The 25,159-nt window shown below is 45.9% G+C and overlaps 1 protein-coding gene across 2 annotated transcripts; it reads left to right on the top strand.

Annotated features, from left to right (window-relative positions):
* The first annotated feature begins 11,251 nt into the window (after nucleotides 1-11,251).
* RORC (RAR related orphan receptor C) lies at nucleotides 11,252-23,667 on the top strand. 2 transcript variants are annotated; one of them, XM_044672709.1, is made up of 9 exons: nucleotides 11,252-11,341; nucleotides 11,639-11,780; nucleotides 13,431-13,970; nucleotides 14,279-14,400; nucleotides 15,597-15,729; nucleotides 15,905-16,012; nucleotides 16,227-16,337; nucleotides 18,286-18,395; nucleotides 20,381-23,667. In XM_044672709.1, exons 2-9 carry the CDS (start codon nucleotides 11,768-11,770, stop codon nucleotides 20,540-20,542), a joined length of 1,299 nt encoding a protein of 432 aa, XP_044528644.1. In that variant the 5' UTR covers nucleotides 11,252-11,341; nucleotides 11,639-11,767; the 3' UTR covers nucleotides 20,543-23,667. The 2 variants fall into 2 exon arrangements, with proteins under 2 accessions (XP_044528644.1, XP_044528643.1); XM_044672708.1 differs by lacking the exons at nucleotides 11,252-11,341; nucleotides 18,286-18,395; nucleotides 20,381-23,667 and adding an exon at nucleotides 17,933-18,051 and having other exon boundaries at nucleotides 11,736-11,780.
* The last annotated feature ends 1,492 nt before the right edge of the window (nucleotides 23,668-25,159 follow it).

Below are 25,159 nucleotides of genomic sequence, written 5' to 3'. Positions count from 1 at the left end.
GAGAGGAGAGGAGAGGAGAGGAGAGGAGAGGAGAGGAGAGAGATGATGTAGGAGCCCAGAGGATAGACCAGGGGCACAGTCATCTGCCTTCTGTTCCTGGTCTCAAAAGGGATGTTTGGCATCCCCAGGAAGGGATGGGAATTTGGTCCAATAGGTTGGATCTCATTTTTTGGTCTAATAGACTAAATCGTGGGGATAGAATTGAGGTCAGTGACTGATCTATGGGCTCCCAGTCTTCACTGTTCCCTCTGATTTCCCTTCTCCTCCCCATCCCCCAAAGCTAAAGAGCCCTCCCTGGGTGGTTGTTTTCAGCTTGGCTCTTTTGTTTCCCCTCCTTTCTCCTGTCTCAGACTGCGGGGGTGGCGGGGGCTCAGAGAGGGGGTTTCGGGTGGCTGCCTTCTCTTTGTGGCTTTTTGGAGCCCCAGACACCCTCGCCCACCTGAGTTTTGGCTTCGATACTTTCTCAGCCCTAGGCATCCAAGTGTGTCAGCAGAAAACTCTTGCCCAGGGTCTGAGAGGGATAGGAATGAGTTGACCTGGAGGGAGTAGGGAGGGTAAGGGTGGGCACAACAAAGTAACAACCACAATAACGTGGTTCCCCCCAGCCTTTGGGCCTCCCCCTTCTTCCCCTCCCCTGCGGTGGACCCTAGCCACCTTGGTTTCCAGCATCACAGAGGCTCAGGTCTCTGGTCAGAGGGAAGTGAGAATTAATGTGGGGAGAGAAGGGAGCCACTCCCACCAGAATAGGGGAGGGGGCCTACAGTTCCCTGCTTCTCTGAGCATCCCAGTGTTGGGAAAGGGACCCTCATATTCAGAGCCAAAACCAGATCCATGTAGTGATGAGAAGTGGGGACACCCGACTAGAGCTGTATCCCCACGGGAGAGAAGAAAAACCAGAAAGTTTAGAAGAGGAAGGGAAGGGACTAAATTGGACAATCAGACTCATTTTCCTTTCCAGAGGAGGGATAGGAAGGAAGAGTAGAAAGGGGACCCTGACTCTTTCTCAGGGTCTCTCTTGGGCTCTGGCAATTGGGAGAAGACAGGGACAGGGTAGGACACAAGAGATGGACAGCTGGATGGGATTAGAACTTGGGAGTTGGTCAGAATGAGAGGAAGAGGATGGAGGGAGAATCTTCTAGTCCAAAATGTGGACATTGAGTATAAAATCATAAACCACCAGAGCTGCTAAGAAAGAGCCTTAGAAATCATCTAGTCCCACCCCTTTGTTTCCTAGATAAAGAAACCAAGGCCAGAAAGTAGAGCAATTTGTCCACGGTCATACAATTTTTAGGTGCAGAGCCAAGATTTTAACCTAGTTCTTATGACCCCAAGTCTAATGTTCCTCCTTAACCCTCTCTGAATTCTGTCCTTGGAATCTCCCTGACCTGCCTTCCCCTGGCTTTTTTTTTTTAACCCTCACCTTCCATCTCAGAATCAATCCTGTATATTGGCTCCAAGATAGAAGAGCAGTAAGGGCTAGGCAATGGGGGTTAAGGGACTTGCCCAGGATCACATAGCTAAGAAGTATCTGAGGCCAAATTTGAACCCAGGTCCTCCTGCCTCCAGATCTGGTGCTCTATCCATTGTGTTACTTAGCCACCCCACTCCACCCCCTAACTTCTTAACCTTTCTGCATATGACACCAACATATACTCTCTGGCCAGGTTCATAATCCCATTTAGCCTTCTATTGCTTTAATATTAGCCTTCTGAGAGAGAGGAAGGAGACCAAGTATGAACCTGAGGTGGAAGCAGGGCGTCCCATAGAAGGCTAAGAATTAAGCTAGTGGGATCTTCATTAAGAACCCTTCCCCCATTTTCATTTAAACAAAGCCAAAGAGATACCCTCACCTCTAGCACTATGGATGCCTGAGGAAATTGGAAGTATAATAGATAGAACACTGCACCTAGAATCAAGAAACCCTGAGTATAAATTCAGCATTGGACACTTACTTGCTGGGTGACCCTTGGCAAGTCACATAACTTCTGTTTGCATCAGTTTCCTCAACTGTAAAATGGGAATCATAATAATAATAGCCTCTTTCTCAAAGGGATGTTGTATAATATTTGTAAAAGTATTTAGAACATAATACATGCTTGGAATATAGTAGACTCTGTATAAATGCCCATTCCCTTCCCACCCTACCTCTAATGAGCAATTACAGTAGCTCAGCTTTTTGAAGATCTAACAAATATTTCCCTTGTAACATTTTCTTCTGGATTTTCCCTGGTGCAAGGGGCATAGGGATAGGACCTGTGGATTGGCTGCTTGGGGACCCAGTGCCAGGACCTCTTCAGAGGGCCCAGCATGAATCTGACACCTGAGAGAGGGGATGAGATTAAGTGGGAAGCGCCCAAATTATTTCTACCATATTCCTCCTCCTCCCCCATAATAGGGACCAGTTGGATGTCAAGTGTTAGGGGTGGTGGATTGGAAGGGTGATCAGCAATTACAATGACTCATCTTTTTAAAGATTTAACAAATATTTCCCTTATAACATCAATGTGAGGCAGATATTATCATTCCTATTTTAGTGGTTAAGAAACTCAGAAAGAGGAACAACTAGGTGATAGAGAGTCAGGTAGGCCTGGGTTCAAATCTAGCCTCAAATACTTCCTAGCTTTGTGATCCTGGGCATGTCACTTAACCCAGATTGCCTAGACTTTAGCACTCTTCCATCTTAGAATCAACAGTATTGATTGCTTACTATTACTGACTTTGGATCAATAGTATTGATTACTGACTATTACTACAAATAAATTAATCTCTCTGAGTTTCTTTTCAAAACTGATTTGCAGTAATAGTAAGTAAAGAGCAGAGCCGAGACTCAGACCAAGGTCCTTCTGGGTGTGGGGCTGCCTCTCCTCCAGCCCTGCTTCCACTTCCCCACTTCTTCCCACAATGACCTCTGGGAAACGACCCTCTCAAGAGTCAGCCCTCCATCCCCCTTCCAGGGGAAGAGAGCCAAGAAACCATTCCCGCAATGTGAAAGACATTGGAGTGGAATTAATGAATGGGAAGGCTCAAGTACTTCCGGAGTGTCGGGTAGGAGCCCCAAGAATGGAGTCATTGAGAGAAGACGAGTCGCCCTCTTTTCTGGAGATCTCTAAGGCTGTGAGAGAAAATAGCCACCTCATCCGTTCTATCATCTGTCCAGTCCCAAGGAGGAGGAAACAGGCTGATCTCAAAAAAGTTCTCTCCCTGATATTAAAGGGTGTGGTATGGGAGCATGTTCTGTCCTCATCAGGAGCTTTAAGCAGTTCATTAACTGTAAACCATCGCCCCCTCCCCATAACTATAAACAAAGAGGCGGGGAAAAGGCTAGACACAGGGAAGAACTTCCCAAGGGCAGGGGTTTGGTCTAGCTGTGCGAGTCGGGGAATTCGGGGGGCTGAGCTGGGCTGCTGCTGACCTTTGCTTGGCTCCAGTTCCTGGCATCATCTGGCCCCGAGAGGGGAGAGTTCCCGGCAGACCAGATCCTGGGCATCGGTTTGAGTAATCCCGCGGTCTGTCCATGACTCACCTTCTCCCTACCCCTTCTCACCCCCTCCCCACCCAAGGCTCTTCTCGAGGGGCCTGGGGGTTGTAGGTGAGCGCACTGAGCTGTTTTTGGGTTCTTGGTCTCCCCCCCCCCCCAGCCTCAGACACTTTCTCTTTGAGGTTTTGGGAGGGTGGAAGTACAGGGGTTATAGGAAAGGGGAAGGGGGCGTTCGGCAAGGGCTCGACAGAGAAAGAGCCAGCGAGGGCTAAGGTGCTGGGCACGGGGCCAGAGAGACTGAGTGAGTCTGCTCGTGTGGGCACACACTCCACAGAACGGAGCTCTCTGTGTCTGTTTTCGTCTCCATCTCCGAGACTTTCTCATAATTTCTCTGTCTCTGTCTCTCCAGGTTTTGGTTTTCCTGTTTCTGACTGGTTCTCTGGGCTCCTGTCTCTGTGATCTCTGTTCAGTCTGTTATCTCTCAGTATGTCTCTTTGTCTTGGTCTCACTGTCAGTCCATCGCCTCTATATCTCTTTTCTCGAGTTTATCTGAACGTTAGCTTCCCTGTCTGGGGGAAAAAAAAAAAAAAAAAGATCCAGCTGGACCAGGATGCCTCCTCCCAGGTCGGTTCTAGCTGCTCCGTCCTGTGGACCTCCCTGATTCTGTCCCTCAGTACGCCTTGTGTAAGCTGTGGTATGTGAGATCTCGGTCAACCCCCAGGCCTCAGCCCAGAACTTTTGGTACCTCAGTTGGCCCTTTTTCTCCGTGGGAACAATAGAGAATCTGACCTCAAGGTGGGGTTCTAAGACCACGTCTACTAGGGCGGAGAGCCAGTTTCCCTCTACTTGGGTCAAGGGAGATGTGTCCGGGGTCAAAGCTGTGGTGAGCACAAGCACGCACACGGATGTGGCTCCCAAGGAAGGGAAGCAGGAGGAAGGACCACAGCGGCTAATGGGCCAAGAACTCAAATGCCTGGGTTCCCACCATGGTTCCGGGGACGCATTCCTCACCCCCTATCCTTGACCTGCTAAGTTAGCTCCCCTGGGCCAGTTCCTTCCCTTTCTGGGTTCAGATCCTAGAAAAAAGGTGCCAGACACCCTCAGGCTGCTTTCTGTCTTGTCTCTTCATCCATAAGCACATGTAAATGTGTATTAACATGTGTGTCCTCACCTATGGGTAAACAGGATAACACAAATGCATAGGGCGCTTCAAAGCTTGCCCAGAACTTTCCTCAAATGAGCTACGGAATGAAGTCTGGTCCTGTGATTTCATAGGTATAGGGAACTTCTGGATGAAGAAAAATCTCTCACTGGTACAGATCAGCACCTCCTCTGCAACTTAGAGTCTGAGAGTTCTAGAGCACTAAGTGATTTATTTTAATTTTTTTATAACAATTCTGTGAAGTAGATAGTACAAGTCTTAATATTTTCTTTAGCAACTAAGGAAACTGAGGTTTGACAAGATTAAGAGACTTACCGGTGGTCAACTCTTGGCAAAGCTGTAAAGTAGAATCATGGGATATCAGAGCTGAAAAAAACCTTAAAATTCATCCATATTTGAAACCAAAAACCAGAAAAGGGTAATGACTTCCCCAAGGTCACATAGCTAGTTAATGGCAGGCTACTGTTGTTAATGTCCCTTCCCTGCCCCCCCCCCAGTATCTTTAGCAGAACTGTCCCTCTTCTCAGTCCCAGCACATACATACAGTGCTAACATATTCTCTCCTCCATCCCCTCCAACCACCACCAAAACCAGTTATTTTTTTCCTTTTGGGAAAGAATTTGAGAGACTCATTGGTGCTAAGATGTTAATGCTTAGTAATGAATTGTTTTGTTAACCTATCCCATGAATATTTGCACCTTATTTCCTTACAAAACCTTAGGTAAAAAATAATAGAGCTGAAATGGTGGGTTTGCTTATTTTTGCTTTTTTTTTATCTTATTTTTTTCCATTGAATTTTATTTTATTTCTAGTTCAAAATTCCTCCCCCTCCCCTACTCATTGAGAAGGCAAAACCTCTTACAAGCAGCAAAACAGATTCCCACGTTAGCCATGGCAGAAAGGAAGAAAGGCGGACTTGGACACTTCCTGGTTGTGTGACCCTGGGCAGGTCATATAACCTCAATCATCTAGCCCTTCTGCCTTAGAACCGATACTTAGTATGGGTTCTAAGACAGGTAAGAGTTGTGTTGTTGTTTTTTTTAAAGGAAGGAAAAAGAGAGAAAAAGAAAGATAGGAAATATGCCTTAATTTGCATCAGTTCTCTATGTGGAGGGGAATAGCATGTTTTATCACAGGTGATCTGGAGCCATAGTTGGTTATCATGTTGATCAGTAATTCTAAGCCTTTCAAAGTTGTTTATTTTTACAATATTATTGTTACTGTAAAAATTGTTTTCCCAGTTCTGGTCACTTCACTTGTATCAGTACATGCAAATCTTCCCATATTTTCCTGAAATCATCCCTTTTTAAATTTCTTTTTTTATTTAAAAATTGTTTAATTTTTTTAAAATTACAGCACAATAGTATTCTATCACCTTCATATATCATAATTTATTCCATTATTATTCCCTCAATGGATGGGATTTTTCCAATTTTTTCCCATCACAAAAGGAACTGCTATAAATCAAGTGATGGATTTTCATAGGATCGTAGAGCCTATGGAAGTGACTTTAGAGGCCATCTAATCCAGCTCTTCATTTAATTTTTTTTAACACTTATCTTCTATTTTAGTATTAATTCTAAGACAGAGGAGCATCAAGGGCTAGACCAGTGATGGACAAACTTTTTAAAGAGGGGGCCAAAGGAAAGGAAATGCTCATCTGTCTGTTTCTAAGGCAACTCTTTCAAAGTTTCATTATATTGTATCCTACGCATTGTACTAGTCAGATTAGGAATAATGTCTCAGGAGGGATAGAACATTTCAGGGGGCTGCATCTGGTCCTTGGGCCGTATTTGCCCATAACTGGGTTAGACAATTGGAGTTAAATGATTTGCCCAGGGTTACACAGCTAGAAAAGGTCTGAAGCCAGATTCAACCCTTCATTTTCAAGAGATTGTGACTTATCCAAGTTCACCTAATTACCTAGTAGCAGAGCTAGGTTTTGAACCCAAGATTCTCTGACTCTTAAGTACAATGATGCTTCTCTGTCTTTCATAAAATAGTTTTCCAGAATATCATACTCTAAATGTGACTTGACCCAGACAGAACAGCTATTAGCCTCTCGTTCTGGACTCTATACCTCCCTTAATATTTTTGTTGTCATTCAGTCATATCCAACTAATCATGACCCCATTAGGGGTTTTCTTGGCAAAGACACTGGAACGGTTTGCCATTTCCTCCTGCAGCTCATTTGACAGACAAGGAAACTGAGGCAAACAGGGTTAAGTGACTTGCCCAAGGTCACATGTTTAGGAAGTGTCTGAGGTCTGATTTTAATTCAGGAACATGAGTCTTCCTGGCTCCAAGCCTGGTGTTCTATCCACTCTATCATGTAGCTTCCTGACCCCTTAATGAATCCTCTGAAAATATTACCTTTGGGGCATTCTATGTCACATTGTGGATGCATGTTGAATTAACAATTCACTAAAACCAACAGAACTTTTTAAAAATTTTTTCAAAAATTTATTGATGCCTTTTGCTTTTATGTCACAGTCATTTCCTAGTATGCCTCCACTTTGACCCCCTGCCTTGTAACAACAGAAAACATTTCAAAAAAACTGATTTATCGAATAACTGGATCTATACCTGTAGTCCCCTATCTCTCTTTTGAGAAAGGAGAAATATGTTTTATCATTTCTTCTCCAGAGCCAAGATGGGTCCTTCATTACAATTCGTCAGAATTCCCCTGCCTTTTAGTGTCATTTGAATTTACACTCATTGGGCATTTACGCTTCTGCCTTCTCTGATTCGCTTCTGCTCATATAAGCCTTTCCATGCTTCTCTGAATTCCTCATCTCTGTGATATCTTACAGCACAATGGTATTCCATTACATCTGTTTAGCCATCACCCAATCAATGGGTACCCGTTTTGTTCTGAGCTTTTCCTATCACAAAAAGTGCTACTACAAATGTTGTGCATATAGAATTGTTCTTTAGGTCTTTGACCTCCTTTTTGTATATATCTAGTTGTGCGATTACTGGGTACCCCAAATATTTTTCACTTGAACTGTTGGCTAGCCACCAACTGCTCTGTTCTGAACTGGTTCAAAGTTGATGTTTGGAATCAAGTCCAGGATTTTTCATATATCCCTTTTAGTTTTCATTCTATTCAATTGACCCATCAATTTAGCCTGTCAAGATCTTTTGAGACTCAGAATCTGTCTTTCAGTATGTTTGCTCTCTCTTCAAGCTTTGGGTTGTTTAGGAATTGGATATATTCATCCAAGGTATTAATAAAATGCTGACGAGGCAATGGCCAAAGCCATGTAGATCCCTGGGGGTCTTCACTACACACTTTCCTCCAAATTGGCATCATCTCACTAATTGCTACTATTAGCATCCTAGATCCTAATCTACCTAATTATATTGTTAATCAGTACAAGTCCCTCCAACTTATCCTGAAGTATATCATAAAAAAAAACTTTATGTAATGGTTGGTTGAAATTTCAGCATATTATATCTTCAACAATTGTCCCTAATCCATATTTTTTTGGTAGGAGATGGATTTGAACTGTAATTGGTATATATCAGTGATGGAGAACCTTTTAGAGACCAAGTACTCAAACCGCAACCCTCACGCCACATGTGAGCCGCCATCTTACCCCAGGCAGGGGAGGGAGAAAACACTCCCATTGAGCCGCTGGGCAGAGGAGAGGGTGATGGGGAAAAAATGTCCTCAGGCACAGGGGAGAGGGGGAAGAGAGCAACCCCCTCTGGCACACATGCCATAGTTTCACCAACACGGCTATAGGTGGTTCCCAAGTGAGGAAACTCCTACCAATGAAGATGATCCAATTTTCTTCAATTTATAGTCTTGGGAGCTTAGGCAAAAGACTGGTTCACTTCAAAGTTAAATAACTTAGCCAGTCTCCTAGTCAGTAGATATCAGGGACAGGACTTGAACTTACCCTGAGTTAGAGCCAGGGCTCTATTCACTACTCCATCCTGCCTTTCTGCCAGTCTAGATACACCATCAACAATGAAAGTGGGTTGGTCTGGCACCATCAATGTAAAACCATGCTGGTTTTTAGGGTTTGTCCCTTTTCAAGTATTGGTCACCATCTAATACCACGCTCTATAGTACAGAGCCACTTGGTAGCTCCCCTTCTTTGAAAAGCCATACCCCTAGAAAATATCAGGGTAAAAGGAGCAGATTTTAGCCACGATTCCTAGAAAATATCGGGGTAAAAGGAATGGATTTTAGCCACAATTCCACATCTCACCTCTGCGCCAGTAAGTCTAGAAGTGGGTAACATTCTGTGTCATCTCCCCCCCATCTTGGAAGTTGGATCAGCCCATAGATGAGCCAAGGAACCCCACTCTTCCCCCTTCCTGCTTAGATGCCCCCCCAGCTGGGGCCTCAGTGACCTCCCTGTGGGGCCAGAGAAGAGTGTTTGGCCTGTGGCAATACCGAAAATATCTACTGTGGCTGAAAGCAGCTTCCCTGGGCTACCCTCTGAGGTTGGGGGAGGGAGGCCAAGCCAGGGGCTGCGTGCTGGCCTGTGCTACTCAGCGGGAAGCGGGGGGCACTGATAAGCACAAGGCGAAGAAAGAGAGAGGAACCTGGTGGCCAGCATCCAACCACAGGAGTGAAGGGGACGTGGGGGGGATAACAGGGCCAGTGCAGGGCCCCCAGAGTCACGAAGAGAGAGGGAGAACCTGAGGGTCTTAGCCAGCCTCAGAGGTCTGGGGGGCCATACCTTCTAATATACACAGGGGCATTCATACTCTAATATAGATGTATACCCTATTTTGAGTATGCAGGTTCACAAAAATCCCTAGGCACTGATATAGCTGATATATGCGCTGATATAGGCACGGCCCTCAAATCTTTATGCTTGTATGTGTATTCACATCAGAAAGCATTTATTGAGTGCCTGCTAGGTACCATGGACAGCTGAGTGGTGAAGCCGATAGAGCACAGAGCCTAGAGTCAGAAAGACTCTTCTTTCTGAGTTCAAATCCAGCCTTAGACTTCCTAGCTGTGTGACCCTGAGCAAATTATTTAACCTCGTAAGTCTCAGATTCCTCATCTGTCAAACGAGCTGGACGAGGAAATGGCAAACCACTCCAAGATCTCTGCCAACAAAATCCCAAACGGGATCACAAAGGGTTGGACGTGATTGAACATGCCGTATACCAGGCACTGGGATAAAAGTGAAATAGTTCCTGCCCTCAGGAACCTTATAGTCTAGTCAGGAAAGACACTGTGTACTTCTGTAGGTGGTTGTTGTTTGTCCTTTGTTCTCAAAGAGGACCGAGGATACCTTGCCTACGGACATGAGGTCATTTGTGGGAGAAGAACTTGAGCTGAGCCTTGGAGGAAATTCAGGATTACAGACATAATGACAACTCCTACATAGTTTTAGAAAGTCATTAGGGGCCCTGTCATCCACCAAACACCCTTATTCTTATCGTGATATAGTAGAAAGGGCAGTAGACCGAATCAGAAAACCTGAGTTGGTAGTGATCTACAACTCTCTTGGGTAATAATAATAATAATAATAATAATAATAATAATAATAATAATAACAACAACAACAACAACAGAGTTTGTGTGCTTTAAATTTTGCAGAATATTAACTTATTTTTCCTCATAGCAACATTGTGCTATTATTTTCCACATTTTACAGATGAGGAAACTGAGGTAAACAGAGAATTAAGTGTCCAGCTCAGGGCACATGGCTATCAAGTGTCTGAGGCTGGATTTGACCTCAGGATCTCCTGCTTGGAGAGCTTGGCACTTGATCTCCTACGCCACCTAGTGCCACAATTTCCTCATCTGTAATGAGGGAATTTGGGGCCAAATTACCAGTCCCTTCAAGTTCTGATATTGTAATTCGTGCATATTTGCTCTCCATCAGACATCCAAGCATTCCAGTACACAAACTCACCAATGCCTATACATTTTCCTATCTGTATGCCCTTTAGAATGCATATACAAGTCCCATAAGTTCTTGGCAGTCCTACCCCTTGCTTTCCAGGTGCCCATCGAGAAACTGTTCAAGCCCCATAGGAACTATACTGGTGTCCCTAGGCTTCCTCCCTGATCCCTCCAGTCTCTTGAACTCAATATAAAAAGTATATTGTGGTAGCATGGGCCCAATCCTCCCCCCTCTGAGCCTGGGTGAGCTAGCATGTACATCCCTGCCTGGTACCCAGGTGCCCCTAGCCCAGTCCACCACATCCTCCTCATATGCCCCATACTCTGCCCGTGGGAGCAGAGCCTAGGGTGAGGGGTGGGGAAGAGAGAGAAGGCAGGGTTCCTCAGGCGGGAAACAGGTGCTGTGAGGCAGAAGGGACTTCTGGGTCCCAACGAGGGAGGGAAGTATAAAGGGTTTCTGTGACTTCAGGGGTAGGGCGGAGGAACAGGTGGCATCTCTGTACATCTGCTGCCTTTGGCACCCCACTGAGCTGATGCCACTTCTCTGACTTCCCTGTCCTCTCCCCAGCCCCCATACACATTTAGGGTCCTACAAGGGGTCCCCATTTCCCTTCAAGTTTTAAGGGTGAAACTGAGAGCTCAGAGGAGGTCTGGATACCCAGAAGCTCTGGTTATGTGGTGATAGTGAAACTTTAATTTATGTCCAATCCATTCTTTTCGTGCTCTTTCAGCTCAGATCGAAGTGATTCCTTGTAAGATCTGTGGGGACAAATCTTCTGGGATCCACTATGGAGTCATCACCTGTGAAGGATGCAAGGTGAGACCCACACATTCTTCTGTCTGTCTCTCTCTAGCAAGCAAATGAGGGAGTAGTTTGCCAGAGAAATGTGGCACTCAGAAGCCCTCATTTGGTCCCCAGGAATATGCTAGAACAGTCCTTAGAGAGCTCACAGCATCCAGGGAAGAAGATGAGCATGTGGCCAGCATCTTCCATGAAGATTTCTGAACGAGAGTTCCATCCCTAGATGGGGACAGTGGTAGGGAGTGAGGGGAGAGCAGTGAAGTGGAAGAATCTGAGAGGAGAAGTCTTCTAACCAAACCCCTTTACCCACAGGGTTTCTTTCGCCGGAGCCAACAGTGCAATGTAGCATACTCCTGTACCCGACAGCAAAGCTGCCCCATAGACCGTACCAGCCGGAACCGCTGTCAGCACTGTCGCCTGCAGAAATGCCTGGCTTTGGGCATGTCCCGGGATGGTGAGGCCATGCAGGGAAGGCTCCCTGGTCGGTACCCAGGACCCCTCCTTTTATGGGGTCTGTGAATGGGGGCCCCAACTAGTTTTTCAGGCAGAAGGCATCCAAGTGCTTCCTGAAATCTTAAACTTCTGTGGGGCTAGCAAAACAACAACAAAAACAAAAACAAAAATCTGGCTTCAAATCCTAGCTCTAACCACCACTCATTTTGACTTGGAGAAAGTCATTTAACTTCTCTGCACTTCTGTCTCCCTCGTCTATGAAATGGGAATAAAAATATTTGTACTACCTCCTTCACGGGGGCCTGGTGAGGATAGTGTTTTCTAAAGCTAAAGGGGCTAGAGAAATATGTAGAGAGAAGGGAGAATTTCTCTCTTCCAGAAAAAAAAATTCCTCAGGACTTTGGTTTTTTTTTTTCATCTCTTCTTCAAGCTAGATGGCTCCCAGTTCTCTCTCTCCTCTCTGGTCCTATCCCTCAGACCCAACCCTATTCTTCCTCTTCCTTAGTTCCTAGGCCTCTCCTCCTATCCATCCCAGGCAGTCGGTCAGTGAGCATTTTTTTAAACCGTTATCTTCTGTTTTGGAATTGATACCAAGTATTGGTTCCAATGCAGAAGAGCGGTAAGAGTTGGCAGTAGGAGTTGTGACTTGTCCAAGATCACAAAGATAAGGAAGCATCAGAGGTCACGTTTGAACCCAGGACCTCCCGTCTCTGGGCCTGGCTCTCTATCCACTCAGCTACCCCCTCAGTGAGCATTTTTAAAGCATCTATTATATTCCAGGCACTGTGCTAGGTATCAGGCTACAGATGCAAAAAAAAGAAATGACTTATCTCTGGTCCCTTGGAACTAATGGGAGAAGATGGACCAGTGACTGAGCAAGACACAGCTGCAATCAATCCCTAGGGAAGGGGCAGGGGTGGGGAAGAGCAGTTCTGCCCCTTTCCTCTACCTCCCCAGCCCCCACTGCCAAGGGAGCTCAGGGAAGGTGCGTAGCGAGTGAGAGGACCAGAGGGGAGGATGGGAGGATGGGATGATACGAGACAAGAAGCCAGAAAGAACCTGTCAGCACTTTTCAGTGCCTGAAATAACCAAGAGAAAGGAAACACACAGGCGGAGGGCTGGCCTGGGGTGTGATGCCTCTACACCTGGGAGGGGTAGTAGGGGGTGGGAGGATGGGAAGGGGGGGAGTGAAGGGGCAGGAAAGAGAGTCAGAAGAGGATGTTCAGAAACAAGCCGCTGAGCCCTGGGTTGGGCTGTGGTGAGTATCTAGGTCACCAGGGAGCCTGTAGGCCTGACCACATGGAGACTCATGCTCACAGCTCTCCTGGCTCTTCTTCCTCCTGCCTCCTGGGCAGGGGGGGTGACCCCAATACAGCCTCGCTGCCCCCCTACTTCCCACCTTGAACCCCCCAGTCAATGAGCCCCTGCCCCAGCTCTTTCTTGCATTTCTCTTTCCTAATCCCAGTAGTGGAAGCTGGGAAGAACATCCCCTGGGAGGAGAAGGCTGAGAGAAGGTTTCCCAAGGTGGGAGGCTACAGATTCCTCGGGAAGAAAGTCAGAGAAAGGCAGAAGAGGGTCTCTTGTCAGTCAGCCGGCTGTCTTCCTTCTGCATCCCCTCAACAATTCTGAGCTCTCCTTGGGTCTCTTCTAGCTGTCAAGTTTGGCCGAATGTCCAAGAAGCAAAGGGACAGTTTGCACGCCGAAGTGCAGAAGCAACTACAGCAGCAGCAGCAGCAGCAGCAGCAGCAACAGCGGCAGCAGCAACAGCGGCAGCAGCAAGTGGCCACTCCCCCGCCTGCTGCAGGGGCCAGAGAAGCAGACACCCCAGCCTATCCTCTTGCCCTCCCCGGGGGACAGTTGCCCCTGGGTTCCTCACCTGATCTGCCTGAGGCTTCTGCCTGCCCCCCTGCTCTCCTTAGTGCCCCGGGCCCTGGACCCTCCTACCCTAGTAGTCTGGCCAAAATGGGGCTGGCCGGGGCTGTGTACTCCCGGGGGTACAACCCAGATCGGGCAAAGGCTGAGATCGGCAGGGCCTTCTATGGCTTGGGGAGCCAGCTGTCCCCTGACAGGTGTGAGCTCCACTTTGGGGAACCCCGACATCTGGTGCTTGGGGAGCCAAGCCAGGGGAGGGACTTGTACTGCAGCCCCAGCTTCCGCCTTGAGCTCCCCAACGCTTCTCTGACTGAGATTGGTAAGCAGCTGGAGAGGGGGCAGGACCAGCCAGGCAGTTTCTCTTTTAAGTAGAGAGAAGGGATAGAGAAGGAACTGAGGCCCAAGAGGAGAAACAGATTCCTAGTGGTTCCTAAGAGAGACTAATGTTCAAGGGAAAAAGACACCCCAAAGCTTAATCATCTGCCTCCAAAAGTGGGAACATGAGGGTTGGATGGTCCTGGGTAGAAGGCCAGAGAGGAGGAGGGAAACCAAAGGGATGCTCTAATGGTGGGAACTCGCATGTAGCAGAGGAGAACTAAGGGTCAGTGTTTGCCTCCCCGGCTGCAGAGCACTTGGTCCAAAATGTTTGCAAATCCTATCAAGAGACCTGTCAACTTCGCCTGGAAGACTTGCAGCGGCAACGTTCCAACGTCTTCTCCCGGGAGGAGGTGACCAGCTACCAAAGAAAGGTAATGATGCAGGGTTCAAGCCAAAAGGCTAAGGCAGCCCCCTAGTCGTTAGGAAAGTCCAGAAAGAGGCACACACTTGAATGCATTCCTGGGTGGGGGAAGATGTCTCTGCACACAACTAGGTTCCTGTATGTCCATCCATGTATGTCAGTATGTTGAGAAACTGGTCACAGACTCATAGAATCTCAGAACTGGGAAGGAACTAAGAGATCATCTAGTCTAACCCCTCATTTTACAGATGGGGAAACTGAGGTCCAGAGAAAGGAAGTGATTGGCCCAAGGTCATACAGCTAGTAAGTTGCAGAGATGGAACTAGATCCAAGGTCTTCTGACTCCCCGATATGGTGCTCATTCCACTTCAACAATGTGAATCCCAGAATCTTTGCTTTTGTTCATACCGTTACCCCTCACTGAATGTCCTCATCACTCTTCTTTAATAAACTCCTGCCCAGACTAGACCTCGTTTAAATCTTGCCTCCTTCCCCTAACCACCTTAGCCTCAACAGTGATCTTTCCCTCTGAGTTCCTTAGAAAATATATCACTCACTTGGGGATTTATGCCTTGTGTTTAGTGCATGTATATATACTTCCTTCAACTAGATTATAGGCTCCATGAGGGCAGGAACCCCCTTTCATACAATTGAACTTCCCCATAGTGCCTTGGAATAATAATTCACATTTCTATAGCACATTATGTGTGATTATACGAGCCCTGTTGGATTTCGAAGCCCTAGGAATAACCATGTCCCAAAAAGAAAGTGCTTGCCTCACGATTAGCCCTATGAGGTAGAGAACATGAGTATTTTGATTCCCATTTTACAGATGTTAAGACAAACCCAGAGAAGGGAAGAGAATTTTAGAGCTGATAAGTAGGAGACCCTGAATTCAGACCCAGACCTATCGATTCTAAATCCAGTGTTCTCTCCACCACACTGTGTTGTATGTAATAGGCACTCAAAACATTTGCTGCTTGTCAATACGTTTTCACATGTCTACACATTTAGTGCATATCCGAGACTTCAGGAGACGACTCCCACCATAGTTGGTTCAAGCTCACTAACTGAGTTAAATGGTCAGAATAGAAGGTCTCAGGGGGTCGTATGGGGTAGGGGGTGGAAGGAGTTTTGGTCATGGAGAGGGTTTGGGGTTCTGACCTATATCTTTTCTTCTCTCTGATGCTTTTCTCCCGCACCAAGTCAATGTGGGAGATGTGGGAACGCTGCGCCCATCGACTCACCGAGGCCATTCAGTACGTGGTGGAATTCGCCAAAAGGCTGGCAGGCTTCATGGAGCTTTGTCAGAATGACCAGATTGTGCTGCTCAAAGCAGGTGCCAGGGGAGGGCTCAGAATGTTTGCTTTGGGGACAGGAGGTTTCTGGTCCAGTATGGGAGCAGAGATGGCTTTGGGGCTGAGCTAGGAGCCTCCCCTCAGTACCACTCCACTTAGCAGATGTTGCCTCTTATCTTCTCTCCCTTCTTATCACCTCCTCTTCCCTTCCTGCAGGAGCCATGGAGGTGGTGCTGGTGAGAATGTGCCGGGCCTACAATGCTGACAATCGCACAGTCTTCTTTGAGGGCAAATATGGCGGCATGGACCTCTTCAGAGCATTGGGTGAGGGGCAGGGAAGGGAAGTTGGAAGTTCCTAGCACCAACCCACTGTCAAACACTATGACATAGTAACACTCCTATTTCAAGACCAGCTATCTCCTTTCCCCCAAATCACCAGAAGGCAAGAGTCCAGATTGGGCCCTCAACAGCAAATGTCTTACTCCTCTCAATTCAACCATCTCTCTTTTACTCTTCCCACACTTCCTATTTCTTTTAGGCTGCAGTGAACTCATTGGCTCCATCTTTGACTTCTCCCACTCTCTGTGTGCCCTGCATTTCTCCGATGATGAAATTGCTCTCTATACAGCCCTTGTTCTCATCAACGCCAGTGAGTTGTGCCAGGGCTCCGAGGTGCATAAGTGGGTGGGGAGAGGGCAAGATGCTGGGATGGGATGGGGCCTGATATTGAAATATGTGGGCAGAGCAGCTCCTAGTTGCTAGGAATAATTAACATAAAGAAGAAGGCTGATGCCTCTAGAAGGTTTGGGGTAATCTATACTGTGCTTATGTACCCCCAAAATTTCATCACAAGTAGCCTTTAAGAAGAAAAGAAGTCAAAAAAGGGAAGCTTGGGAGATCATACACAGAAATATGGCAGATCCAATGAAGGTTAGGTCTTAAAATGATTTGTTGTGGTATGATGGAAGTTCTACTGTATTTGGACTCAAAAAAGGTTAAGATCCTACTTCAGTCATTTGTGTGGCCTTAGGCAGATTGCTTTACCTTATCTGGGCCTCAGTTTCTTCACCCATAAAGTAAGACTTAAACTTGATGATCTCTAAGGTAACTTCCAACTCTGAAATCCTATGGTTCCTATCTAGTCCAAACCTCTCGTAATATAGAGGAAGAAATTGAGTGTCAAGGGAAAAGGGATAGTTATACCCTCTTAGTCTTGGGGATGGCTGGAAGCAAGATAGAGTGAGCCATGATATCAGGTTAAGTGTTGACTAACTGGGGACAGTGGATGGATAGCGAGGCCTGGAGTAGGGAGGACCCGAGTTTAAATTTGGCCCCAAACACTTCCTAGCTTTGTGATCTTGGACAAGTCACAGCTCTGACTGCCTAGCCCTTGTTGCTTTTCTTAGAAATGATATTAAAACAAAAGTTTAGAGTTTTTTTTAATGTTAACTGACCATGGAAGGGCCCTGGAAGGAAAGGTCTAGAGAAGGCATTTATCGCCATATGCTATTCTGGGTCTCGAGTTATCCAAGACAGATTTGGTTCCCTTGTATAGACCAATAGCTACAAGGGGACAGACCAGATCCCCTAAACTATAACTATAGGGACTGGACTAGAGATTTCATTGGAATAGGGAACTCCCAGATGGTAATTGGTTGCCACCTTCTCTTTAACTTAGAAAATTACCTAGAACAGAAGATCAGATGACAGTATTTGTCAGAGGCAGTCCTTAAATCCAGGTCTGAGACCAGTCTCTATCCACTAAAACATGCTATGTATGTGAAAAGGCTAAATCATGGTGCTTGGGTTCATCTACCTCAAATCTAGAAGACTTTTTTTCTGCTGGTTCCATGTCACTTAAAGTATAGGAAAGCAGTAGTTGGGGAAGCACGGTCTAGGGCGGTGGTTCCCAAGCTTTTTTGGCCTACTGCCCCCTTTCCTGAAAAAAATATTACTTAGCCCCCTGGAAATTAGTTTTTTTTTAAATTTTAATAGCAATTAATAGGAAAGATAAATGCACCTGTGGCCATCACTGCCCTTCTGGACCACTGCAGCACCCACCAGGGGGCGGTGGTGCCCACTTTGGGAATCACTGGTCTAGGGAATAGGTAAACACTGACATACATAAAATGTAATGGGGTCTAGGAGTTGTAGAGTGAGCTGGCTTCCTGGCCACAACATGCTTTCATATATTTCCCTTAGACAGTATGCTGACCTTTTATGTCATCTTCTCTTTTCTTCAAGGCTGTCTTTGGTGTTTATTTGACCTGATTTTAGCTGAACAAAAATATTTGGAAGTGTCTTCACCTTAACTCCGAGGATGATCAAAAACATGGGATAGGAAGGGAAGCCCCGGTAGAGGGGTTGCATAGATCAGAGGGCATAATGGAAGTCATGGCATGAAGTGAACTTGGTTGGATCTCAATCCCTGCTGTTTTTTGAAGTCATTAAGCCAAGCCCAGTTACCAGAGCCATCCCCCAACCAACTCAGTACCTTTATGGAGAGTCTCAGGCCCATTTCTTTTCAGAGAATGGGTACCTGCCAATTAAGGGTTCCCAACTCCCCATCCCAACTGTGGCTTGGTTCATCTCTCCAGACAGGCCATGGTTACAAGAAAAAAAGAAGGTAGAACAGTTACAACACAGTTTGGAGTTGGCATTTCACTATCTTCTGTGTAAGACTCACCGTCAAGGCATCCTGGCTAAGGTAGGTGAGATCCCTGTGAGGAGGGAGATAGGGGGGAGCACACTTGAGTAGGTGTACTGGTAGGTTCCTCTGAGCCCAGCTCTCAACTAGGGTGTTAGTTAATAAACAAGACTGCAGTCCTGAGCCTCGCTTGGGTCAAATCTCCAGAAAAGTCAAACAAAAACCTTAAAGGGAAGAAGAGAAGTGGGATAGAAAGAACCCTAGATTTGTAATCAGAAGCCCTGGAGTTGAATCTTGGCTCTGCCACTTCTTAGCTATGTGGCATCAAGCAAATCATTTCACATTGTGGGCCCCATTTCCTTATCTGTAAAGCAGTGGGTTTGAACTAGATAATCTCTAAGATCTTGTTCGGCTCTAACATTCTGTGATTTTAAGGGACTGATAGGCTTTTTCAGTTCCTCCACTTCTCTCTAAGACCTTCTACATATGTCTCTAGCCTTGTTCTTCTATTATTTCATCTCTATAACTTGGGGGTTGTGAATGGACTGGCTCAAATATCTGTCTGGGATGAAAGGCGAACAGAGTGAGGCCGAAAGGAGGCTGGAGCATATCATCCCAGTGTCATACCTATATAGGTGCTACGTGGCCTAGTTTCTCAAAGAGTTTGACGACTGAAGAATAGGAGAATGGTTACATTGCAAAAGGCTACTCTACCTGGAAACTGCTCCAGGCCTTCAACCGATCAAGGGGAATAATAACTGCTATTTATATAACTTTTAAGGTTTATGAATGCCTTTTACATACAGACAATATATCATTTCAAAACCATTTGTGACCCTTAAAAGACCTGTAGGAATCTAAATTAATATCATTGAGGCAGTGTGGTACAATGGAGAATTTACTGTAGAATCGGGCAAGATCTGGTTTGCAATACTGCATCTGAGATTGATTCAGGATGTAACTATTCCTGAGAATAGCACTTGTAGTACCTAACTCACCAGGCAGTCATAAGAACTAATTAATTTATTTGAAATGTTTTTCACACCTTAAAAGTACTATTTAAATGATGAGCCATCTCACTTGGACCTTCACAACCCTGTGAAATCCATACTACAGGTTATTAAAAAATTTTTTGCCTCCTGTTTTACATATGAGAACAAGGGGTGGAAGCAGTTAAAATGGGCATTGAATGAGTTGACCTTGGAAGTACTTTCCTGTCCTGAATTTCTTTGATTCTGCAGAAGAATGAATCCCTGACTTCATTTGATTCTATCTTCCTGCTTCTTGTCAAGGATCCAGCCCCAGGATCTTAGGACTAATTGATCCCATTAGATACAAGGGGGATTCCAACTCCTTGGAACCCATCCAAGGAGACTTTTATATTTAGTTCCAGGGCTTTAATCTATTGCTTCTCCTTCTTAAACCTTCCCTGATTATTAAACCCATCACCTAAGCCACCATACCACCTGAACTACCTTAGTTCAAAGAATCTGACTGGACTAGCTTCACTGAACTTGTCACTTGTTGCTATTCACTCACCTGGCTCTTCTTGACCCCATATGGGGTTTTCTTGGCAAATATACTGGGGTGGTTTGCCATTTCCTTTTCCAGCTCATTTTACAGATGAGGAAACTGAGGCAAACAGAATCAAATGGCTTGCCCAGGGTCACATAGCTAGTATTAATGGGGGGGGGAGGGATTCAAACTGAGATCTTTCTAACTCCAGGCCTGGTGATCTATCCGCTGTACTACCCAGCTGTCTTAAATTTGTCATACTCCCCAATTCCTATTTTTCCTGTACTACCACTGCTTGATCATAATTGTCACCTCAAAAAATATTTCTTCTGCGAAGTATCTTTTTCTATCACATTGATTCTTCTGGGCCCTCTCTATTCTAAGGGAAAGATGATAAAGTTTAGAGATCTTGGTTCCTAGGATAGCATAAGTGGGTTAAGTCATTTTGCTTCAAGGAAGAAAAGAGTAGCCAGAGTTGGAGACCTGGTCCTGATTTTCTTATCTCCTCTTTCTGCTTCACTTCCCTCTAGCTGCCACCCAAGGGGAAACTTCGGAGCCTATGTAGCCAGCACATGGAGAAGTTGCAATCCTTCCAGCACCTCCATCCCATTGTTGTCCAAGCTGCCTTCCCTCCCCTCTACAAGGAACTCTTCAGTACTGAAACTGAGCCTCCTGGGGTGCTATCTGACTGAGTTAAATGGTCGACTCCCCTCTCATCATAAAGTCTCCTGCCCTAACCTCAAGCCCTCCACAACTGCCTCCCTACTGCCTAAATATTATCTGCTTCCCCTTCCCCCTTTCCCATGGCCTCCAGAAATAGCCTGTGCTGTTACAAGTTAGGCCAGGTGGTTGAATTCATTCCCTGGAGTAGACTCATCTTTACTGACCAGCCTGGCAGTACTATAGATGGCAAGAGGGAAGAGATTCTGGGATCTCACCAGCTACAACTTTGAGTTGCTTCATTTTCCCCTATCCCTCTAAGCTTTTGAGAGGCCTAAGGAGGAGGCAGTGAATATGAGGGAGAAGAAAATCAAGGCAACAGAGAAACTCAGAGGCCACACTGAACAAATGCCAATTTTGAGCTCTGAACCCAAAGTGGGGTTTTTGAAATACCTCATTTCATTTCCCAGAAGGCTGATGACCAGAGAAGCCAGATCAAGCTCAAAGATGAGTTCAAACCCAAAAGGAATTGTTCATTTTACATATCACCCAGAAGTTCATCTTTCCATCCTTTTCTTCCAGGTTATGATAGAAAATGGATGGCCATGTTTCTTCACTACCTTCTCAGGGGGCTTAGGAGAAACGAAATGTGTTCGTGATATGGAAAAGGGAGGTTAGAGATAATAATTGCAAGAGTTCAAGGTGTATGGGTGTGGGGGCACAAGATTGGATAGACAAATATGAAGGGGAGGGTGGGAACAAAAGCCATTTTACATGCACTTTATACATGGGATACAAAAATTGGTATAAACATAATCACAAACTATACAAGGAGAAACACTTAGATGCATAAGCAAGGTCCTATCCAAACCCATAATCACACCAATAAGATGCTTCAGGAAGAAGTCCCTAGTCCTGAGGGATCCCAGAAGGATGATGATGTGGAGCTTCTGGATTCCACTGTCCTTGAGAACTCCTGCTTTTGGTCTGGGATGCTGCCACCTCTCAGCATAGTGTCAGCAGCCCTTGGCTACCATACCTCATGGAATCAAACATGAGTAAGAATATCTGGGCACAGACCAAGGAAATGATTCAAGTGATGCCACCATCTCCCTGTCCTCAAAGGATCCCCTCTGTCCCACCTACCAGACTTGCCCTTTGTTCTGGGAAGAGGAAGAAGACAATATATTCTGTCAGTTCCAGGACCACAAACCCCGGAGGTAGGGGGAATGAAGGCAGCCCTCAAATATCCCCCAAGAACTCTTATGTTGCTGGTGGACCTTTTTTAACCTTACAAACTGCTACTGTCCTGCCCTTTGGTGGTGTAGGGTAGTTGAAGGGTAGTGGGGGGGATGGGAATGAAAGCTGAAATTTTCATTACTTTTACTCTCTGGGGAAGGGCGACAAGGGAAAACTCAATTTTAGATGTGTGTCATTCTTTGCAAGGTGATTTTAAAGGATATGGGGAGGGAAGACAGAGCAAAAGCAACAGTGTCAGTAAGGAAATCAAGAACATTTGAGCTACTATTGACTACAGTTAAACAAGGTTACCCAGATGGCCTGATTGATTTCATTCTTGCGCCAGAGAAAACCATCAGCACTATAATCAGAGCTCACCATAATATGTGGCATAGTGGACTGGGTACTGGTCTAAGAATAAGGACAATAGTTCAAATCCTGAGATACTAATTATGTGATATCTTTCAAGTCTAGGCCTCAGTTTCCCATTCCTGAAAATGAAAGAATCATACTTGCCTTTTTTTAAAAGCCGCTGCCTGCTCTAAATTAATGATCCTCTGATCTAATCTCTCACTAGCCATTCTGATTGAAACATTTCACAGAGGAGACTAAAATGAAAGGGCCCCAGTCTCTTCCTTGTAAAATCTGAAGGCTGGACTAGATAATTTCTGACAATTCCAGCTCATATTTGATGTCTGTAACCTCAGAGACACAGGTAGCAATCCTGTTTCCTCATCCATAAAATAAGGTTAGACTATACAATCTTTAAAGTCCCTTTCAGTTCTAGTATCTTTTGTCTATTATAACCTTACAGAGGTATTCCCAAATGCCAGGGAGATCCTATTGAAACATAAAACTATCATCAATTTACTCAATCTTCCCCTGGTACCAGTGCCCTCCTATAGGCTCTCTTGCTCCTTGGTTCTCCCTGCCCTATATCAGTGGCTCCTGCTGCAGCCCTCCCCCTAAGACTTTATTTATTTATTTTGCACCAACGGGTTTGCTGCAGACTCATTCTCACTTGGTTTAAAAAGAGAGAGAAGGAGAAAAAAAGAGAAACCCTTTCCAGCTCTTCTCTCTACCTTGGTGGCAGCAGCCGAGACTGGCAGGCAAGCCCTAGGAGAAATAGTTGTGCTAGAAAGGTGCAGGGGGTCCAAAGGCACAGACTGAATGGGAGCATTCCTCAACCCCAGACAGGATGCAGTACCCATCTCGATGAAGTCCCCAAGATCTCCCTGGTAAGTGCCTCCCCATCAGTCCCAGCCCGATCCCCCATCCTTACCTTTAGGCAGCTTTCCTCATTTCCATGGCATTTTCAGAGTAGAGTAGCCCCAAGGTATCTGACAGATTTTTCCAGCCCCCAAACCCCATCTCATTGATTGCTGGCACATTGGATGGATGATGAATACCAGGGCTTTGTTGTAAGGAGCCAAAGGGCACCGGGTGCCCCGTGCCTACGGAAAAGAAATCCAAGGGGGACTTTCTTCCCCCTAGGGGGAGGAGCCTTAGCCAAGCAAGGATGATTTTGACCTGTTTGTACCTGAAATCTACCTCTCTCTGTTCCCTTATCTTCCCTATCCATATGCCTTAATTTGGGTGCTTCAGGATCCTTTCAGAGGGGACGTGATAGCTTGGACTGATATCAAATGTCCTCAAGACTGCAGCAGAGAGGCTGGGAAGGAGGAATCTCTTCAAATATAATATTGCTTGAGAAAGAGATGACCATTTCTCCAAATGTTCTGAATGTTTATTATACTTGCCCCCTCCCTTTTCATCCATTGCAATTTAAGGAGGAAAAGGGAGGGGGTCACCTTTTCCTGCTCTCTTGCCAACTGGCAGGAAGCCAGTATAGCAGCCATGGAGACATGAGAAAAGTTTGCTCTTGGATACCTTATAAATAAATAAACCAAGGAAAGAGGTTTACTCTAGATCCTTCATTCCTTCTGCTCCCTGCACATACACCCCCCCCCCAGAACTGGGAATGGAGGGGGGGGGAGAGAGAAATGGCAAACTGCCTTATAAGGAGGATCAGCTCTCCAACTCTACTGAGAACAGCATAAGAAAGGATGGGCAGGAACCGCAGTATCAGGAATGATGTTACCCCTCAGGGTGAACTTCCTAGTGGTCGGGTGGAAGGCAAAGTCAGCAGGGAAGGCTTACTCAGCAGGGGATCCTTCAATCTAGGGGGGGGGGGAAGCCCTATGAACAAACCTAGGAACAGAGGTTGGGAAAATTCACTTCAGTAGACAGGTTAATCTCACTACTGTCTGGCCAGCCTTGAAAATCAAAGATGCTCCAGCTTCCATTGTTTCCCTGCATCCCTCTCACTATAGTGGCTTTTCATTGCGACTGAGTTTTAGTGTCTAGTGTAGCTGCTGCCTTCTGCAGAAGAGAGCAAGATAGTGGCACCATGTCTTCAGCTCCTGTTTCCCCACTGACAGAAGGGGCAAAATAGAAGTGACCTTGAAAGCTTAAGGAAACTGAACCAGATAGTGCCTGCACCTCAATAAGGGGCCAGGACTGGAGAAGAAACAATACCACTGAGTTGCAACCCATCTCCAAAGGCTTCTGGGGCTCTGTCACTTTGGCCATTCTTTGCCTACTACATGCTAGAAAAGGGTGGGAGGAGGGATTATTTTTCCTTTTCTCTTCCTTCACCCCACCTTCACTTCACCTACATGCTACCCCTAACCCTTATCCAATGGTCATTCATGATTGCAGTCATCTGGGTGATGTGAGGCCCCGCTGTGAGCCAGCTCTGCAGACTGCCTGCAGTTAGGATAGTGCCAATTCAAGCCTGGCTCAATAACCACTGTGCCAGCTGATTGACCCAACTCCTGAGGTCTCTCACTAGTTATTCTGCCTCCTTCCCCATCTCTCTGCGCCTCCCTTTCCTTCTATCTATGTATTTCTCTCTCTTGGGAAGCTAGAACAGAAGAGAGGAGGAAGTTTCTAACACAGGATCAAAGCACCATTTAAAGGAGCTAAGGAGAGCAAAATTCTTGGACCATAATCTGAGCATTCCTTTTTTCTTACAAAATTACCAAGCTTTCCCCCTAAAAGAAAAAAGGGAAATGCTTTTGAAAATGTCTGAGACATCTATAAGGCATGTCTCGCTTCCAAATTATCCCAGATTCCTTCCCGTGTGTGTGTGTAGAGGGTGGGGGGGAAGTCCTTTACTCCACCCCTCAATATATCCCTCCTCTACTCTGTGCCATAATTAATGTACAGGTTGGCTGTCATCCATACAACTACTCTGGGGAAATGGGATCTTCCTAGCCCAGTGACAGACACAAACCCTGAGTCAGGCCACAAGGAAGTGTGGCAGTAAGTGGAAATGAGGAAAGCTCCTCCATCCCAGCCCCTACCCTCAATAATAATGTTTAGTTTGGGGGAAGTGCTTTCCAGTT

The sequence above is a fragment of the Gracilinanus agilis genome, chromosome 4 (assembly GCF_016433145.1).
Source record: "Gracilinanus agilis isolate LMUSP501 chromosome 4, AgileGrace, whole genome shotgun sequence".
Taxonomy (NCBI): Eukaryota; Metazoa; Chordata; class Mammalia; order Didelphimorphia; family Didelphidae; genus Gracilinanus; species Gracilinanus agilis.
The sequence above is the reverse complement of the archived record's forward strand: the minus strand, read 5'-3'. Positions and strand labels throughout refer to the sequence as shown.

Bases quoted from the DNA above. Each gene is read 5' to 3' on its own strand.
- RORC (XM_044672709.1), top strand. The intron at 15,730-15,904 runs GTGCCAGGGGAG...CCCTTCCTGCAG, and splicing joins GATTGTGCTGCTCAAAGCAG to GAGCCATGGAGGTGGTGCTG. The intron at 16,013-16,226 runs GTGAGGGGCAGG...TATTTCTTTTAG, and splicing joins GGACCTCTTCAGAGCATTGG to GCTGCAGTGAACTCATTGGC.